The following is a 21,262-nucleotide window of genomic DNA, read 5'->3' on the forward strand; positions in this document are numbered from 1 at the left end:
AAAAATACCACATGATCTAACCTGTCAGATTAATATTGTAAATAACAAAACTTTTTTTTTTTTGCCTTGCATCAGAAAAGGTGTAATATACAGCAACCAAAAATAATATGTACCCTAAAATAGTACCAACAAAACTGCCACCTTATCCCATAGTTTCCAAAATGGTCATTTTCTTGGAGTTTCTACTCTAGGGGTGCATCAGGGGTCTTCAAATGTGACATGGTAACATATAATTATCCCAGTTAAATCTGCCTTCCAAAAACCATATGGCGTTCCTTTCCTTCTGCGCCCTGCCGTGTGCCTGTACAGCAGTTTACAACCACATATGGGGTGTTTCTGTAAACTACAGAATTGGGGCAATGAATATTGAGTTTTGTTGGGCTTTTAACCCTTGCTTTGTTACTGGAAAAAAATTATAAAAATGGAAATTCTGCCAAAAAAGTGAAATTCAGAAATTTCATCTCCATTTTCCTTTAATTCTTGTGGAACACTTAAAGGGTTAACAAAGTTTGTAAAATCAGTTTTGAATACCTTGAGGGGTGTAGTTTCTAAAATGGGGTCATTTTTGGGTGGTTTCTGTAGCGGATTGTATTTAGCCTGGCCTGTTTGGATCATGTAGGACGACATTCGGTTGATTGTATGGCTATGTATTGTAAACTGTAATGTTTACTGTGTTGGATGCATTGCTTTTCTGTGCCTCCTCCCCTCCCCCTTTTTATTTCCTGTCTCATTCTTTTCCCAGCAGGGTGTGGTCTCAGGGACACTGGGAGACCAGTAATCTAGCTGTTCTGTCCCTCCTCCATCTCCCATCAGCCCTTGCTATTGTCTGTCCCCACCCTTCCTTGTACCATGGTCATCTATGTGCCCCATTGTATGTAAATAAGGCTGTTGGGGGGTTTAAAGTGTGTGCCATGTCCAAATAAAGTTAGTTCTGCTCCTGATGCTGTGTGTCGTCCAGTCATTGGGATTGCTGTTGGGATATTATTGGATTGTTTTGCCTGCTGGAATTACTACTCTATGGATTTATGATACTTGTTCCTGAGCCTCACTGGGATCTTAGGTGGAGATTGGCTGTGGAATATCAGCTCTCCGCTACATTGGTGGCAGCGCTGGAATCCAAACTCACAGAGGAACAAGGATTAATGGAGATTGATTACTCCACTTTAAAACGATCCACACTTAAAGATCTTCTGGAAGCAAGAGGTATTTCAGACAGCAACAAAACAAAGGCAACACTTATCTCTGAAATAATGGCAGAAATCCGAGCAGAGGATGATTCGGTCACTGCACAGAGGGACGAGACAGACGGAACAGAGCAAGCAGAGTTCCAAAGGCACCTCTTATTCAGATTGTCATTTTATGGGGAGAACCCACCAGTGGAAATTATCTCCAAAACAATGACAGAGGTTCAAGAATTTATAACGGAGACCACAAACACCAAGCCCAGCAGTGTCTATGGTGCAAGAGGGTAAGCCAAAAATTCCATACCAGGCATTTAAAATGTATGTAGAAGCGGAGGAAGATATAGATGCATTCCTCCAAGACTTTGAAAGACTATGCACGTTACATAAAATACATATGGAAGATTGGGTACCCATCTTAGCAGGACGGTTAACTGGGAGGGCAGCTGAAGCCTACCGTACGATACCAGATACGGAAATTAGGAATTACAGCCGTGTCAAAGAGGTTATTCTGGCCCGATATGCTAGGACACCAGAGGCATACCGGAGACGGTTCAGGGAATTGAAAAAAGCTGAAAAAGACTCGCATGCAGAATGGGCTTGCCGTTTACAAAGGGCAGCCCTCGGATGGGTACAGGCGAACCAGGCACAGTCCATGGAGCACCTATTACAAATGCTGCTGCTAGAACAGTTCTATGATGGGATACCCACAGACCTGCAGGAATGGGTGAGAGACCGTAACCCCACGTCTATCACAGAAGCAGCTAAAAAGGACGATGACTATATGGATGCCCGCAGGCAGCACAAGCTTGTGGGTGTTAAACCAGCTGTGCGACCTTTAGGGGGAAACCAATTTTCAGCTAGCACCAACACACCACTGAGACCGCTACCCCCACCAGCTCCTACAGCGGCTCAACCGAGGTTTCGCCCACCCTCCTCTGTGCAATGCCACCAGTGCCAGAGGTGGGGACACTACAAGCGGAAATGCCCGGAGCTTAGAGACCGATCCACCTGGATTCGACCAGGACCACCACCGAGAGCAGCAGCACACCACTATCAGGAGGAGACACCCACCGCTTATGGCTCGGCAGTTCCAGTCACCACTATAGAACAGTGGGAAGTACTCCACGAAGCCAACCCACTACAAGCACAGGCGGATAATCGGCAGCACCACAGGCAAACAGTATACCTGGAGGGGAAACCTTTGCAGGGACTCAGAGATTCGGGAGCAACCATAACCTTGGTCCAAAGCCACTTGGTCGCGGACAAAGCTAAAACCAATAAGACTGTGGCTGTCAGGGTTGCTGGGGGAGCCGTATATCGGCTGAATACAGCAAGGGTTCATTTGCATTGGGGTGCGGGGTCAGGGACTGTGGAGGTGGGGTTGATGCCCCAATTACCCGCAGAGGTGATACTGGGAAATGACCTGGGAAAGCTCACATCTGCATTTGAGCCACAAACCACAACCACTGAGGAAGCACATCCAGTGGTCACCAGGCAACAGGCCCACACCCAGGACTACAACACACTGCCGGAGGTCCAGGTAAGACAACCTTCCCCTTCCCTAGACTGTGTCCCTTGGGCCCCTCCTGACGAATTTGCGGCAGAGGTGATCACTGACCCTACTCTACAGGTATATAGAGACAAAGTCACCTCTGACCAACCGGGGGCGGAGGGGGAAAGATTTGTATGGGATAGGCAGCTATTATACAGGGAGTCAGACAAGCAGGTAGCTGGGTCAGACCCGATCGTTACGAGACAGCTAGTTGTACCACAGAGGTACCGAGCCGAACTGCTCCGGATAGCGCACGATATTCCGTTATCCGGACATTTGGGGGTCAGTCGTACTAGATATCGGCTGACCCAAAGTTTCTTTTGGCCAGGAATTAGCCAGGGAGTACGCAAATATTGCAGCACCTGTGATACGTGCCAGAGGGTAGGGAAGAGGGGGGACCGGCGGAAAGCAAAGTTACACCCGCTACCTATAATTGAGGAACCGTTCCATAGAATAGCCGTAGATATAGTAGGTCCCCTCCGGAAACCTACCCCCTCTGGCAAGAGGTATATTTTGACGGTGGTGGATTACGCCACTCGCTACCCAGAGGCCGTAGCCTTGACAAACATCCATGCAGAAACCGTGGCAGAGGCCCTGATGCAGATTTTCTCCCGGATGGGATTACCCAGGGAGATCATCTCGGATCAGGGTACTCAATTCACTGCAGAGGTCACCCAGCACCTCTGGAAATTTTGCAAAATCAGACCTATAATCAGTGCCCCCTACCATCCTCAGACCAACGGGCTCTGCGAGCGGTTCAATGGCACCTTAAAACAAATGCTCCGAACCTTTGCTGAGACCCACCGAGACAGGGAACGATTCCTGCCTCACCTCCTCTTTGCTTACCGGGAGGTGCCGCAGGAATCCACAGGATTCTCCCCATTCGAATTGTTGTTCGGGAGGAGAGTAAGGGGACCGCTGGACTTAATTAGGGAGCATTAGGAGGGAGACAGGAGCGCAGATGACACCCCCATTGTACCATATGTGTTGGCGCTCCGAGATCGCTTGGAAGCTCTAACCAAGACGGTAAAGGAAAACCTCCAGGCGGCTCAGACGCGCCAGCGCACATGGTACGATCGGGGCGCCAGGGACCGTAGCTTCCAGGTTGGGCAGAAAGTTTTAATTTTGAAACCTGTCCGACATGATAAGTTACAGGCCGCCTGGCAAGGCCCTTATAAAGTAGTGGAACAGAGATGTGACACCACTTATATAATTGGCCCCTGCGCAGGGACCGGAGGGCGACGAATGCTCCATGTGAACATGATGAAGCCCTACCAGGAACGCTCAGAAGAGGTGACCGCTATTTGTGCACCCAGCTCTGAAGAGTTTGACAGTCTTCCCCTGCCGGATCTACTGGGGGACGGTCAGCTGTCTGGGGATTTAGGAGAAGTTGTACTGGGGGACCGGCTGAGCCCACAGGAACGTACCGAGGTACAACAGCTGCTAAGAGAGAAGCAGGAGACCTTCTCCAATGTGCCTGGGTACACTCCTCTGGCCACTCACAGAGTAGAAACCCCAGGGCAACTACCCATGCGCCAGACCCCGTACCGCATCCCTGAAGCGGTGCGAGAGAATATGCGTAAGGAGATCGATGAGATGCTCCAGCTGGGGGTGATTGAGTCCTCAGACAGCCCATGGGCATCTCCGGTAGTCCTCGTACCAAAGCGGGACGGTACAACCCGCTTCTGCGTAGACTACCGGAGGTTGAATGAAAAGACTGTATCAGACACTTATCCGATGCCCAGGATAGATGAACTGCTAGACCGGATGGCCAGAGGCCAATACCTCACTACTATTGATCTGTGTAAGGGGTACTGGCAGATACCCCTGGCTCCGGACGCCATCCCTAAGTCAGCCTTTGTCACCCCATTCGGCCTATACCACTTTAAGGTTATGCCATTTGGGATGAAAAACGCTCCGGCTACGTTCCAGCGGATGGTGGACCGACTTCTAGATGGGTTCCAGGACTACACCTGTGCCTACCTCGACGATATTGCAATTTTTAGCAATACCTGGCAGGAGCACTTAACCCATATAGGAGCGGTTCTAGACAGGATTAGGGAGGCCGGTTTGACGTTGAAACCGGCCAAATGCAGTATAGGAATGGCCGAGGTACAGTACCTGGGCCATCGAGTGGGTTGTGGGAAACAGAAGCCAGAACCAGCCAAAGTAGAGGCTGTAGCCCAATGGCCTACCCCTAGGACTAAGACTCAGGTGTTGGCATTTCTAGGGACCGCAGGATATTACAGAAAGTTTGTCCCCAATTATAGCGCCCTGGCCAAACCCCTTACTGACCTGACCCGTAAGAACCTTCCCCGCCAAGTAACCTGGACCCCGGAGTGTGAGCAGGCCTTCCAACATCTGAAAAATGTACTTATTAATGCCCCTGTCTTGGCAGCTCCCAATCCAACTAAACGTTTTCTTGTTCACACAGACGCTTCTATGTTTGGATTGGGGGCAGTGCTGAGCCAAGTTGGGGCCGATGGCGGAGAACACCCCGTGGCTTACATCAGTCGCAAACTGTTACCCAGAGAAGTAAGCTACGCCGCCATCGAGAAGGAATGCCTGGCTGTGGTGTGGGCCCTAAAGAAGTTACAGCCGTATTTATATGGACAGGCTTTTTCCCTGCTCACGGATCACAACCCGTTAGTATGGCTGAACCGGGTGGCTGGGGACAATGCCAGGCTGCTGCGCTGGAGTTTGGCGCTGCAGCCTTTTGACTTTAATATTCAGTACCGCCCGGGCAAACAAAATGGAAACGCTGACGGGTTGTCGAGACAAACTGATTTAGAGAAATGATCAGTGAGCACCCCGGACATCCCCAAGCCGATCCGTGCTGGATCAGACTGTGTATGCCGGCTTGTGGGCAAGGGGGAGCAGTGTAGCGGATTGTATTTAGCCTGGCCTGTTTGGATCATGTAGGACGACATTCGGTTGATTGTATGGCTATGTATTGTAAACTGTAATGTTTACTGTGTTGGATGCATTGCTTTTCTGTGCCTCCTCCCCTCCCCCTTTTTATTTCCTGTCTCATTCTTTTCCCAGCAGGGTGTGGTCTCAGGGACACTGGGAGACCAGTAATCTAGCTGTTCTGTCCCTCCTCCATCTCCCATCAGCCCTTGCTATTGTCTGTCCCCACCCTTCCTTGTACCATGGTCATCTATGTGCCCCATTGTATGTAAATAAGGCTGTTGGGGGGTTTAAAGTGTGTGCCATGTCCAAATAAAGTTAGTTCTGCTCCTGATGCTGTGTGTCGTCCAGTCATTGGGATTGCTGTTGGGATATTATTGGACTATTTTGCCTGCTGGAATTACTACTCTATGGATTTATGATACTTGTTCCTGAGCCTCACTGGGATCTTAGGTGGAGATTGGCTGTGGAATATCAGCTCTCCGCTACAGTTTCTATTATGTAAGCCTCACAAAGTGACTTCAGACCTGAACTGGTCCTAAAAAAGTGGGTTTTGGAAATTTTCTGAAAAATTTCAAGATTTGCTTCTAAACTTCAAAGCCTTCTAACGTCCCCGAAAAATAAAATGGCATTCACAAAATAATCCAAACATGAAGTAGACATATGGGGAATGTAAAGTAATAAATATTTAGAGGTATTACTATCCGTGGTGAATTTTTACATATATTATATAATTTATTTATTTATTTTTATAAAAGGTAAAACATATACTCAAATTGTACTTCATGTTAGTGGTAAATGTATCACAAGAAAACAGTCTTATCACTTGGATATGTAAAAGCATTCCAAAGTTATTACCACAGAGTGAAATATGGCAGATTTGCAAAATGTGACCTGGTCCTTACGGTCAAAACTGGCTTGGCCTTGAAGGTCTTAACGTTCCCCACCTCTAAAATGGTCAGATGACAGCAGACAAGTTGCTTGTGTTTTTGAAATGCATGACTTGACGTTGCCCTGCCAAGGTCGCCATGTAGCCTTAGCCTTACATTGCAATTATGTTTTGAGGACCAGATGGGTGGGCCAGATGGGTTTTGGACTGAAAATAAAAACATTAATTATACTAGAAAATTGAAGATGTGTTCATAACATATGACAAAGTACTGCTTGTATGTCCTCCTGCATGGTCAGATCTTAGAGCAGAAACTCCATGACCTACTCTGTGCTCATTTTGTTCTTCTCCTTATGGATCGTCAGGTTGCCTTTGAATCTTTCATACTGGTTGATGATGGAACTACTGCTGTGATGGAAGGTCTTCGTGTAGCCACCGAGATGAGAAAACGTGGAGTGGGTGGACTGATTTATGGGTTTTGCTTGAATGTTATACATTCTGACCATCCGGAGGTTAAAATAGTTCGATTCGTGCTATCTCAGAATCCACCAGCTATTGCGTTGGAAACAAGCAAAATGATCACCTGTAAGGTAGATTCAACCTTTCTTTTATTTTTTATTTTTATTTTTTTGCTCCTTTATTTAATGGCATTTCAGCAATAAGAAAAATGCAGAACCCACAATGTAAGTCTTCCTCCCCATGAGCAGAGAGAAAAAAATAACTTGTCTAGATCATTCACTTGTTTTTGATTCAACCACGGCGTTCAAGAGTCAAAAAAATGTCTCATAATTAGTTACATTTATAAATGGGTTTAAATTATTTTCCAGCTATTTTAGTGTATCGGTGTTTCGGGAAAGCCAGAATCGTGCAGTTGCCTTGTATGCAATAAATGAAATGGATTTCAGCAAGTCACATTTATCCTGTAAGGAAGTTAATACAAGGCACTTACTAATATATTGTGATTTTCGATATTGCTTCCTTTTGGATTCCTTTTCCCATCACATTATACACTGATCATTTCCATGGTTATGATTAGTGATGAGCGGCAGGGGTCATATTCGAATTCGCGATATTTCGCGAATATTTTTTAGAATATTAGTCGAATAATCGAAAATTCGCGTTTTTTTTTTCTTGAAAAAAATCGGCAAGGTAATAATTGTGTAGTATGCGAATTTTCGTAATTCGAATTTTCGGATCCAAATTTTTTATTGCGAATTTTTCAACTTACAACTATTAGACAAAGAAGATTATAGCACTATATTAGCTAAATTGCTCTATATTCGATTTTGAATATTCGCTATATTGCTATAACAGTTTTTTCGAATATTCATAATATATAGCAATATAGCGAATATTCGAAAAAAATGAATATAGAGCAATTTAACTAATATAGTGCTATAATCTTCATTTTTTTATAGTTGTAATTTTTTTCTAATCTGAACTTCAGATCAGAAAAAAATTACAACTATTAGACAAAGAAGATTATAGCACTATATTAGCCATATTGCTCTATATTCGTTTTTTTTTTCGAATATTCGCTATATTGCTATAACTTCGTTTTTTTGAATATTTGTAATATTCTAAAACAAGAATATATAGCAATATAGCGAATATTCGAAAAAAAAGAATATAGAGCAATTTAGCTAATATAGTGCTATAATCTTCTTTGTCTAAAATCGGAAAAAAAATATAGGAAAAAATCGAATATTCGAAATTACGAATAAATATAACTATTTGAAATATTCGTGAATTTTCGAAGTGTCTATATTCGAAATTCGAATATTCGTGATCAACACTAGTTATGACCACCCTGCAATCCAGCAGCAGTGGTCGTGCTTGCACACTATAGGAAAAAAAAGCCTATGTGCGCTCCCTATGGCCCTGGCCACCAGAGAGGCCGGCGCATTTTCCTATAGTGTGCAAGCACGACCACGGCTCATGGATTTCAGGGTGGTCGTAACTAGAGATGAGCGAATCTAAGTGGAATTCAATCCAAATTTCAGGAATTATTCTATTCGCCTAGAAGCAGAATTTCCTCATGCTTCTCGTCAGCGAAATAGCTTAATCCTGAAATTAATGTAATCTCGCACTGCACAGGATTTCGGCCGAGTCGTGAGCAAATGGACGTGGTAAGTTTAATTTACATTTTTTATGTTAATTTCACACTGTTTGTACCCCTCAGATGCTGCGTTCATACATGATCGTAGCATTTGAGTGTACAATGATGGGGGCGGCGCTATCGCAGCTCCCTGTCATTGCACCCGCTAATTTTTTTTTTTTAAATGCTCTTCATGGCGAAGTAATCAGTCTCTAAGCAAATTTTTTATTTTTTTGTGTGAAGTTCAGCGAATCGGCTGAATAGAATTTTCCGTAAATTTGCTCATCTCTGTTCGTAACCATGGAAATAATCAATGTAGAATATGGTTGGGGGGGGGGGGAATCCAGCCAGCAAAGAAGGCAATATGGACAATAGCAATACATTAGTAAGTGCCTTCAGGCGGCCCCCAAAATACATTTTACTGGATGGCCCTAGGTACGCCAGTCCGACACTGAGTGCCTTGTACTTAACTTTCTTTACATGATAACTGACACTTGCTGAAGTGAGACAACCCCTTTAAGCACTGCAGATCGCAAGATCGTAAACTGAATAAAAATTATCCATCTCCAAGGGGACTAATTCTCCAGTCGAGTGGGATAGTCTCTAGAAAAATAAATTCTAGACGAGATATGGCCTCTTTCCAGGACGTCTCCAAGTAATGTGGTGGCCCCAGACATCTCGGTACATCTGTTTTTTGTTATCAAGTTTATGAAGAAAATTGGCAGAGTAATGTGTGATGTATGAAAGTACAGTATTGTGCAAAAGTTTCAGGCAGGTGCAGTATAAAATTCTGCAAAGTAAAAATATGTGCAAACATAGTGTTAATAGTACTGTACTGCGTACAGTATTTAAATGTATTGGCTCCAATGAGCCGAAGTTATTTCTTCGCGAAGTCTCACGAGACTTTGCATAACTTTAGAAATTGATTTATACTGTAAAAAAACAATGTCACGAACTCTGGTTTGGTTCCAAAAATTGGAGAAATTTGTGGATAGCTCACCACCCTCCTCAATCCGGTAAGGGTGCTCTAGACGAAAGACTGTTCACTCAATCAGTCTAAAAAGTGAAGGTAAAATGGGAAAAATACGGCTGGCACTCACTATGTGGTTCACATCAAACAACTATTTTATTGGTCCTAGTTCACAATGGAACAAAAACAACAATACATGTATTAATAAACACACTATAAATTAAAAAACGTTCAAACCCCTAAAAATTATGTAAAATATAATAAAACACAGTTAAAATATATAATACTATTGCACAATGAGAATCACAATCTTTTTTAACTTAATAGTGATAATATCCAAGTCTCTTGTATTTGGGAGCTTGTGTCTTTAAATGTGGGACGCTATGGCGTCGGTTCAATGTCCGCTATAGATTTAAAATCCTCAATCCAAAGACAGCAGTAGCTTTTTGTATCAAAATACTAGGAGGGTGTTGTTGCCTTTTACAATCGAATGTAACAGTCCTTATATTATGGCTTATGATGTTTTCGCCTGAAAGGAGATGTCGCTTACCCTTCTCAAAGGAGTCTTCAGCAGTCAGAATCGTCCGCTTGTTGCACCGCTCGCTTTCGGCGTCCTCGCTCTCTGATGTTGGTCACGTGTTGTCTCAGAGGTATCGCGGGAGTTAGAAACTATGTTTCAATGTACCTACGAGCGGTGTTGTTTTGAAAATATCGAATGGAGCGCTCCACTTCTGAAAAGATGATTCAAATTTTGTCGTTCATGTCCCAACTATTGCAGTGTTCAGGGATATAACGCTAAACGCGTTTCGAGGACTTCAGTCCTCTTCCTCAGTAGCTATATCCCTGTTGGTACGTCCTCCTTTTTATATCCCTCCAGGTAGTCCACAAAAACTGGATTGGAATCTCATTTTTATAGGGTGCGGTTCCAGTGCGTTTCTTGTGCGGTTTTGAAATCGCATATGCGTTTTTTGTTGGATTTGAACCGCTATATCTTAATATATTAAGATACCCCAGAGCAAAGTATTAGTACAGTGTATAATATACATTAAAAACATAAAAAATGTTAAAACATAATACAAGTTAATAAGAAGGGATACATATATACAATAAGAAGGGGCATCATCCTCTTTATCTTCTATTTCTAATACATTATAAAATTTGTTATAAAATTCATAGTAGAAGTGATAAAGTGTAGTAGCGGGGAGGTGGGCCCATCACCAAGAAGGGATCACAGAGCCTGTAAAGGGCTAACGTGTGATCCCAAATTGAGTGAGGGGCACACCACCCAGTCTATAAAAAGCCAAAGATTTCTAATTCTGCATTAAGCCCAGCTGGTAATAAACTTCCAAAATTATAAATTTGCTTGGATTCTGCTCTTGACATCTGCTCAATGTGGTTTCCCCCTCTCCAATGTTTCACAATTTTTTCCAGAGCCACAAAAGACAAACCTTTAGGGTCTTGTCCGTGTGCTTCTTTAAAGTGCCTTGAGAGTGAGTGTTTTTCATATCCCTTCCTAATGTTGGAAATATGTTCGGATATCCTCACTCTCAAGGCCCTCTTAGTTCGTCCAATGTATTGTCTTGAGCATGGACATTGAGCTAGATAAATTACACTCACAGAGTTACAAGTGAGGAAATGTTTTATCTCCCACACAAAGGAATTTTGTGTGGAAGATACTGTCTTTGTACTTCTTGGGATATTCGTATTTTTACAACAGATACATTTTCCGCACTTGTAGAAACCTTTCAAGTTAGTCAGTCTTCCAATATTGGATGTTCTGGTCTTCACATTCTTAATTGAAGGGGCTACTTTTATCCCTAAATTGGCTGCCCTTGTATATATTATATGGGGTCTTGGAGATATTATCCTACCTATAACTTTATCTTGCAAGAGGTGATGCCAATGACGTTTAATGATTTCTTCAATTTTTCTCCTTTGTGTCATATAAGGAAGGATAATCCTACATTGGGAGTCCATCTCATTCTGTTCGACTATCTTGTCGGTTAGTAACGTATTTCTTGGTAGTTGCCTAACCTTATCCAATGACCCTTCCAATATATTACTTGGATATTGTTTGGCCAGGAATTTATCTCTTAGATGCATTGCCTCTACCTCAAACTGGACCTCTTCGGTACAGTTTCGTTTCAATCGGCGAAACTGTCCGAAGGGTACATTTAATAGCCAGTTTGGCAGATGGCAACTGGTATGTAAAATAAAGGCATTCCTGGCTGAGGGTTTTTGGTATGTTTTACAAATATACTTGTCTGCAACTCTTGTAATTGACAAGTCTAAAAATTCAATTTCTGTTTTGTTGGTACTTTGAGTGAAAACTAAATTCAATATATTATTATTTAGTTCTGTTATAAATTTGTTCAGACTCTCCTTGATCTCCCTTCCAAATTAAAAGCACATCATCTATATAACGACGCCAGAGCACTAGGTTGCCCCCTCTATGTAAGTCAATGTTCTCCTGTTCCCATTGTGCTAGGAACAGGTTAGCATAGCTGGGGGCAAACCTAGTGCCCATGGCGGTTCCTCTAATTTGTAAATAAAAACTCCCTTCAAAATAAAAATAATTGTGTTGTAAGATGTGTTCAATCCCTTTTAAGATAAAATCTATTTGTTGCTTCTTCATTGTGTTGTTTTTCTCCAATTGTGCTCTAATGGCTCTTATCCCAGCTTCGTGGTCTATTACTGTATAGAGAGACTGGATGTCTAACGTAGTCATAGTCCAGTCCTCTTCCACCTTTAACCCTTCCAATATTCGAATAATTTGGGTGGTGTCTCTCAAATATGATATCGTAGTTTTCACCATGGGTTGTAGCCATGTATCTATGTATCTTGATAGATTGGATGTTAGGGAGCCAATACCTGATACTATGGGGCGGCCCGGAGGACTCTCCATGTCCTTGTGTACCTTGGGAAGGCAGTAAAAGACTGGCAGTCTTCCGGGCGTCCCCATAATATAAGTCAGATTCTTGTTGTGACAGTATGCCCATCTGGGCACCTCTCTGGCAGTATTCTTTTAATTCCTCACTAAATTTTTTAGTGGGGTCTATTTCAAGTTTTTTATATGTAGAACTGTCTGAGAGTTGTCTTATGCACTCTTGTATATATTTTGTGGTATCTAGGATCACAATCGCCCCCCCCTTATCTGCGGGGCGAATCGTGATTTTTTCATTCTTCTGTAATTCTTTAATCGCAGATATTTCTCCATTTGATAGATTTTTCCTATATAATTGTTTTTCTTTAACCTTTCTGAGATCTGTTTCCACATTTTTTTGAAAACTCCCCATTTCTGGGCCAATTTCATTCCTGGGAAATTTTTTTGATTTATTTTTTAGATTTGTGTGTTTGAAGCTCTCTTCTCTTTGTATAGGTATGGAGGTAGGATTTTTAATAAAGTATTTTTTTAAACATAAATTCCTAATAAATTTTTGAATCCCAATGTAGGTATTAAACTTGTTTAGTTGTGCGCTGGGTGCAAATTTTAATCCTTTATTTAAAAGGGAACTCTGTGCTAAGGTTAGTTTAGTGTTGCTCAAATTAATAATGTTATCCTGTTCTATGTTGTGTGTGTTTACCTGTAAGTCCTTCTTTTTCTTCCCCCTCCGTGTCTTATTGTTTCGGACTGGTGATTGTGATGTGATTGTTGTTGTGATTCCTTCTGAATGTGATTTGGTGATGTTCTCTGATACTCCCTTTGTCCCAATGGGCGTGCTTGGTGTGGTGAATAGTATGATTCCTCCTGTCTGTGATGTTGGTGATGTCTTAAATTGTAATGATGTCTCTGGGGAGTTTGTTCTCTCCTGTTGTGCTCTGGTGATCGTATATGTCTGGTTTTTATCCTTGGTGAGTGATGTGGTGGAGTCCCATCTAAAAAAGGCTGCTGCGCCAAAGTTTCAAATCTATTTCTCGTTGGTATTGTAGATCTTATTGGTTCTACAGGGATTACTACAGATCTATCTCTGTTTTCTACTTCTTTATATACTCTATGTTGTAGTTTAGGGACCAAATTATGTTTCTTACTTTTTTTAGCAATTATTTCGGATTCAATTTTATCTAGGCTTTTGCATATTCTTTCCTGCCATAAATTTAGAGTGCTATCTTTGGGTAATTGATCTATTTTAATTTTCATCCGATTAATTTCTTCTGTAGTGTGAACACTACAGAAGAAATTAATCGGATGAAAATTAAAATAGATCAATTACCCAAAGATAGCACTCTAAATTTATGGCAGGAAAGAATATGCAAAAGCCTAGATAAAATTGAATCCGAAATAATTGCTAAAAAAAGTAAGAAACATAATTTGGTCCCTAAACTACAACATAGAGTATATAAAGAAGTAGAAAACAGAGATAGATCTGTAGTAATCCCTGTAGAACCAATAAGATCTACAATACCAACGAGAAATAGATTTGAAACTTTGGCGCAGCAGCCTTTTTTAGATGGGACTCCACCACATCACTCACCAAGGATAAAAACCAGACATATACGATCACCAGAGCACAACAGGAGAGAACAAACTCCCCAGAGACATCATTACAATTTAAGACATCACCAACATCACAGACAGGAGGAATCATACTATTCACCACACCAAGCACGCCCATTGGGACAAAGGGAGTATCAGAGAACATCACCAAATCACATTCAGAAGGAATCACAACAACAATCACATCACAATCACCAGTCCGAAACAATAAGACACGGAGGGGGAAGAAAAAGAAGGACTTACAGGTAAACACACACAACATAGAACAGGATAACATTATTAATTTGAGCAACACTAAACTAACCTTAGCACAGAGTTCCCTTTTAAATAAAGGATTAAAATTTGCACCCAGCGCACAACTAAACAAGTTTAATACCTACATTGGGATTCAAAAATTTATTAGGAATTTATGTTTAAAAAAATACTTTATTAAAAATCCTACCTCCATACCTATACAAAGAGAAGAGAGCTTCAAACACACAAATCTAAAAAATAAATCAAAAAAATTTCCCAGGAATGAAATTGGCCCAGAAATGGGGAGTTTTCAAAAAAATGTGGAAACAGATCTCAGAAAGGTTAAAGAAAAACAATTATATAGGAAAAATCTATCAAATGGAGAAATATCTGCGATTAAAGAATTACAGAAGAATGAAAAAATCACGATTCGCCCCGCAGATAAGGGGGGGGCGATTGTGATCCTAGATACCACAAAATATATACAAGAGTGCATAAGACAACTCTCAGACAGTTCTACATATAAAAAACTTGAAATAGACCCCACTAAAAAATTTAGTGAGGAATTAAAAGAATACTGCCAGAGAGGTGCCCAGATGGGCATACTGTCACAACAAGAATCTGACTTTATTATGGGGACGCCCGGAAGACTGCCAGTCTTTTACTGCCTTCCCAAGGTACACAAGGACATGGAGAGTCCTCCGGGCCGCCCCATAGTATCAGGTATTGGCTCCCTAACATCCAATCTATCAAGATACATAGATACATGGCTACAACCCATGGTGAAAACTACGATATCATATTTGAGAGACACCACCCAAATTATTCGAATATTGGAAGGGTTAAAGGTGGAAGAGGACTGGACTATGACTACGTTAGACATCCAGTCTCTCTATACAGTAATAGACCACGAAGCTGGGATAAGAGCCATTAGAGCACAATTGGAGAAAAATAACACAATGAAGAAGCAACAAATAGATTTTATCTCAAAAGGGATCGAACACATCTTACAACACAATTATTTTTATTTTGAAGGGAGTTTTTATTTACAAATTAGGGGAACCGCCATGGGCACTAGGTTTGCCCCCAGCTATGCCAACCTGTTCCTAGCACAATGGGAACAGGAGAACATTGACTTACATAGAGGGGGCAACCTAGTGCTCTGGCGCCGTTATATAGATGATGTGCTTTTAATTTGGAAGGGAGATCAAGAGAGTCTGAACAAATTTATAACAGAACTAAATAATAATATATTGAATTTAGTTTTCACTCAAAGTACCAACAAAACAGAAATTGAATTTTTAGACTTGTCAATTACAAGAGTTGCAGACAAGTATATTTGTAAAACATACCAAAAACCCTCGGCCAGGAATGCCTTTATTTTACATACCAGTTGCCATCTGCCAAACTGGCTATTAAATGTACCCTTCGGACAGTTTCGCCGATTAAAACGAAACTGTACCGAAGAGGTCCAGTTTGAGGTAGAGGCAATGCATCTAAGAGACAAATTCCTGGCCAAACAATATCCAAGTAATATATTGGAAGGGTCATTGGATAAGGTTAGGAAACTACCAAGAAATACATTACTAACCGACAAGATAGTTGAACAGAATGAGATGGACTCCCAATGTAGGATTATCCTTCCTTATATGACACAAAGGAGAAAAATTGAAGAAATCATTAAACGTCATTGGCATCACCTCTTGCAAGATAAAGTTATAGGTAGGATAATACCCCCAAGACCCCATATAATATATACAAGGGCGGCCAATTTAGGGATAAAAGTAGCCCCTTCAATTAAGAATGTGAAGACCAGAACTTCCAATATTGGAAGACTGACTAACTTGAAAGGTTTTTACAAGTGCGGAAAATGTATCTGTTGTAAAACTACGAACATCCCAAGAAATACGAAGACAGTACCTTCCACACAAAATTCTTTTGTGTGGGAGATAGAACATTTCCTCACTTGTAACTCTGTGAGTGTAATTTATCTAGCTCAATGTCCATGCTCAAGACAATACATTGGACGAACTAAGAGGGCCTTGAGAGTGAGGATATCCGAACATATTTCCAACATTAGGAAGGGATATGAAAAACACTCACTCTCAAGGCACTTTAAAGAAGCACACGGACAAGACCCTAAAGGTTTGTCTTTTGTGGCTCTGGAAAAAATTGTGAAACATTGGAGAGGGGGAAACCACATTGAGCAGATGTCAAGAGCAGAATCCAAGCAAATTTATAATTTTGGAAGTTTATTACCAGCTGGGCTTAATGCAGAATTATAAATCTTTGGCTTTTTATAGACTGGGTGGTGTGCCCCTCACTCAATTTGGGATCACACGTTAGCCCTTTACAGGCTCTGTGATCCCTTCTTGGTGATGGGCCCACCTCCCCGCTACTACACTTTATCACTTCTACTATGAATTTTATAACAAATTTTATAATGTATTAGAAATAGAAGATAAAGAGGATGATGCCCCTTCTTATTGTATATATGTATCCCTTCTTATTAACTTGTATTATGTTTTAACATTTTTTATGTTTTTAATGTATATTATACACTGTACTAATACTTTGCTCTGGGGTATCTTAATATATTAAGATATAGCGGTTCAAATCCAACAAAAAACGCATATGCGATTTCAAAACCGCACAAGAAACGCACTGGAACCGCACCCTATAAAAATGAGATTCCAATCCAGTTTTTGTGGACTACCTGGAGGGATATAAAAAGGAGGACGTACCAACAGGGATATAGCTACTGAGGAAGAGGACTGAAGTCCTCGAAACGCGTTTAGCGTTATATCCCTGAACACTGCAATAGTTGGGACATGAACGACAAAATTTGAATCATCTTTTCAGAAGTGGAGCGCTCCATTCGATATTTTCAAAACAACACCGCTCGTAGGTACATTGAAACATAGTTTCTAACTCCCGCGATACCTCTGAGACAACACGTGACCAACATCAGAGAGCGAGGACGCCGAAAGCGAGCGGTGCAACAAGCGGACGATTCTGACTGCTGAAGACTCCTTTGAGAAGGGTAAGCGACATCTCCTTTCAGGCGAAAACATCATAAGCCATAATATAAGGACTGTTACATTCGATTGTAAAAGGCAACAACACCCTCCTAGTATTTTGATACAAAAAGCTACTGCTGTCTTTGGATTGAGGATTTTAAATCTATAGCGGACATTGAACCGACGCCATAGCGTCCCACATTTAAAGACACAAGCTCCCAAATACAAGAGACTTGGATATTATCACTATTAAGTTAAAAAAGATTGTGATTCTCATTGTGCAATAGTATTATATATTTTAACTGTGTTTTATTATATTTTACATAATTTTTAGGGGTTTGAACGTTTTTTAATTTATAGTGTGTTTATTAATACATGTATTGTTGTTTTTGTTCCATTGTGAACTAGGACCAATAAAATAGTTGTTTGATGTGAACCACATAGTGAGTGCCAGCCGTATTTTTCCCATTTTGGTTCCAAAAATGTTAAATGTCCAGTGTAATGTTACATTAAATGTCCAGTGTATCAAACTGGGATCATCAATAATACTATAATAGTATGAGCGAAGCAAAAGTATTACAACTTCATTGGCAAACAGGTGATACGTGTGTTTGAATGTTCAATCTTCTTCAATTTACAAACTTTAAGAATAAACAGATTAAAAAAATAAGTTATTCCAACCAATAGTCAAATAATTAATGTTTCCTATTATAATTTTTATTATATTTTTCGTTTAGAGTATGTATTCGGCTGCGTTGCCGAATCTTACAAAAAATTTGCTTGACCAATTGTTTTGTCGCAAAGCACATTTCTTTGTAAGTACCGGGCGCAATGACTACTGGGGATGGCAATTGTTCCACCACCTATCATTCAACCCTCTCAGATGCCAGGTTCATTGCTGATCGTGGCATCTAAGATGAATAGTAAGGTCCTACAGGGATTGATCAGCTAAAAAATAAAAAAAATGTACTTGCCTTATCCATTTGAGCATAAAGAGGCCATCCTGGCCATCTTGTTTAAAGATCCAGCACAAAATCTCATGCGGCGGTGGATGTCATGCGTCACCGCACACAAGATTTTGCACTGGAACTTCAAGCAAGATGGCTGCAGCAGCCTCTTCACTCTCAAATGGATGAGTTAAGTATGATTTTTATTTTTAATGCCATTTCAGAGAAAATTGATTTGTTACCATGAAGCACAAGAAATTTTGGCTTTGCAGCTAATTGAATTTTCCCTGAAATTTGGATTGAAGTCCACTTTGATTACTTCGATGTCTTGTTTTCTATTTGTTCCTCTTCTACATTTATGTATTGCATTGAATCTTTTGAATCTGAACCTCTCTCCTATGTTAATTGTGTTCCCCATTAGGCAGTGCTACCTGTACTTGTTACTGCTGACCAGTTGGAAGCAAAACTCAGGTTACTGGAGTCTCAAGTGAATAATGAAGACAGATCCAAAAAGCTATCTGTTCTGGGACCAGAGGAAATTCTCAGATTCTTTGAGTCCAAGACATTAGAACAATTGCTTCCTGGTGGATTGCTAGTTCAAGGTTGGTTTGCTATTGCCGCTCAGAAGTCCAACCTAGATCTTCTACTGAAACGAGAGCTTGTCTGGATTTATTCACATCCTGGGGATTCTAGTGATTCTACATCTTCTTCCAAGGTCACACCTGGCAGTGATGGCCTCCATGCCTCTCCAGAAGGGTTTCTTAGCCTTGGTTCTCAACCATTTCTAGTGCCTATTGCAGACAAAGTATACTATATAGATATTGACCTGTTCGGAAATGATCCATCTTGTGCTAAGGTCCATGTTCTAGAGCAGTTGAAAATCGGATTAAAAAGATTGCCGGCAGGGAGTGGTATACTATTTATCATATATGCAGAGGAGAGTCTCCGGACTGAGCTTGTCCAACTGTGTGAAGGGTTGAATATATTACATTTTTTGAGGGAGCAGATTATTTTTGAAAGCGAGATCAGGCTTTATTGAATTCCACTTCCCAGTCTCGGCAGCTCTTATTTTGCATTTACGAATCTGTTCAAAGACCCCACGCATTGCACCTGTGCAGAAGAAAACTACGCAATCGCAGACAAAACTAACTCAATTGCTTGCAAAATTGTGCGAATTTCACTGATTGCATCCTGAGCCAATCTGTTTTGTTCGTGTGAAAGGCGACTATAGGTTTGATGTTAAAGTGCAGTGCTAAAAGCTTTTCACAACATTGATTCCTATGAATCTGTCTTCCATTCCTTCAACCAAAAAGAATCCTACAGATTAGGAGAACCAGTGTTTAACCTCCATTGTGCTGTTGGCCATAACAAGGAAGAGAAGCGGGTGACAACTGGTGGCACATAAGTTCAGATCTTTCCTTCTATGGAGGTTACAGGGTAGTAATCCCAGATCTAGTGCCTGGGCGCCCAAAAGTGCATCTACCAAATAAAAACATGCCAATTTTACAAATAGTACAAACTATTTGTAATACAGTAGCAGATTTAGTTGAGTGAAGCCTCCTCCTGACCATGCAACGTAAATACACCTTGGGAGTCGGGTATTTTTAGATGGCACCCACTTGCGAGCACTGTGGGCACCATAGTTGCCAGGAGCCTGCTGTTTTAAACAGATACCTGATGCTAATATATTAAACAGTTACCCATAGTGGAGATCAAGGAAGCCGGATGGTGGGTGCGGCAGCCTCGGTCCTCCTGAATGATCCAAGGGTTGCACAGCTATGTTCCTATGAAGACCTTAGAAAAAAATAAAATATACATATATCAATCTGCTTTATTTATTTATTAGTCTTAAATCACAAGAAAAACAATGTAAATGTGGTATTGTTGTAATTGTGCTGACCCAGAGAATGAAAATGGGTCTGTTTTTCTGCTTGCAGAACGCTGTAAATGGTGCCATTAGAAAGTAAAACTTGCTCCGTAAAAGACGAGCCCTCATACGGCTGTGAATGGAAAAATTAAGTTATGGCTTCAGGAAGGCAAGGCATAAAAAAGCAAACAAATGGAATGTGGCATGGTTTTGAAGGGGTTAGAGGAAGTAATAAGGTTTCTAAACTTCAAATTGGTATAGTTCAATCTTAGAAGACAATAGGCCACCAATACAAAAACCATGGTTTGACACAACCCCGAATGTGTAAGGCTACGATTGTAGGATTGTTGCCTTATTGCTATATTTGTTATGCTGGCTGTACAATTTATGGTATCCTGATTAAAACCTAATAAAAACTGTTTTAAAAAAAATATATATATTTTAGAAAGATGATTGGTAAGTAGAGATGAGCGAATTTCTTGAAATTCTTTGAGTCCAATTTGACTGAATTGGTCCAAAAGTTCAATTCATGTCTGAATTGTACCCAAATCAATAGTGCTCCGACTGGCCTGATTGGTATGACACTCTGAGGTCTCCTAAGACATATTTATTTTTTTTCCCCCTAAATTTTGCTTTCTCACTCCTCCTTTTTAAGCTCTTTAATTCAATGATGACAATAGTAAATGTCAGTGTGACACTGACCTATATAGCTATGGGTAAATGTATGGCTGATATTAACAAACTCACTGCACCGTCGCATCTGCTATGCTTTTTAAACTAAAGGGGTTTTCCAGGATTTTAATATGAATGACCTATCCTCAGGATAGGATAGAAAATGGTCTAAATTTACACCAGCAGTAGATTTTGATGCAGTGGAGTATCTGCCAAAGTTATGTTCTAAATGAGCCTCAAAAATGTCTCCTTTTTTTATTTGGGAACAGCAGCAGTACAACATGGATGTAGAAAGGGTAAAGTGTTTACAAGTAATAGCAGCAATAGCAGCACAGCATGGAACAGACAAGGAAGTCGTTGTGAGTGTAGCTGTATAGGAGTAGTAGTAGTAGTAGTGGTGGGTGTGTAGGGGTAATGGTAGTGG

At 41.0% G+C, this 21,262-nt stretch overlaps 1 protein-coding gene across 1 annotated transcript in view; it reads left to right on the forward strand.

Annotated features, from left to right (window-relative positions):
- LOC122927162 (histidine N-acetyltransferase-like) overlaps positions 1–20,586 on the forward strand; it is a 53,143-nt gene extending 32,557 nt beyond the window's left edge. The window contains exons 3-4 of the mRNA XM_044278757.1: positions 6,901–7,125; positions 18,721–20,586. Of these exons, the coding sequence (XP_044134692.1) occupies positions 6,901–7,125; positions 18,721–19,338 (843 nt within the window). The 3' untranslated portion in view covers positions 19,339–20,586. The remainder of the gene's footprint in view (positions 1–6,900; positions 7,126–18,720) is intronic.
- Positions 20,587–21,262: the final 676 nt, after the last annotated feature.

The sequence above is a fragment of the Bufo gargarizans genome, chromosome 2 (genome assembly GCF_014858855.1).
Source record: "Bufo gargarizans isolate SCDJY-AF-19 chromosome 2, ASM1485885v1, whole genome shotgun sequence".
NCBI lineage: Eukaryota > Metazoa > Chordata > Amphibia > Anura > Bufonidae > Bufo > Bufo gargarizans.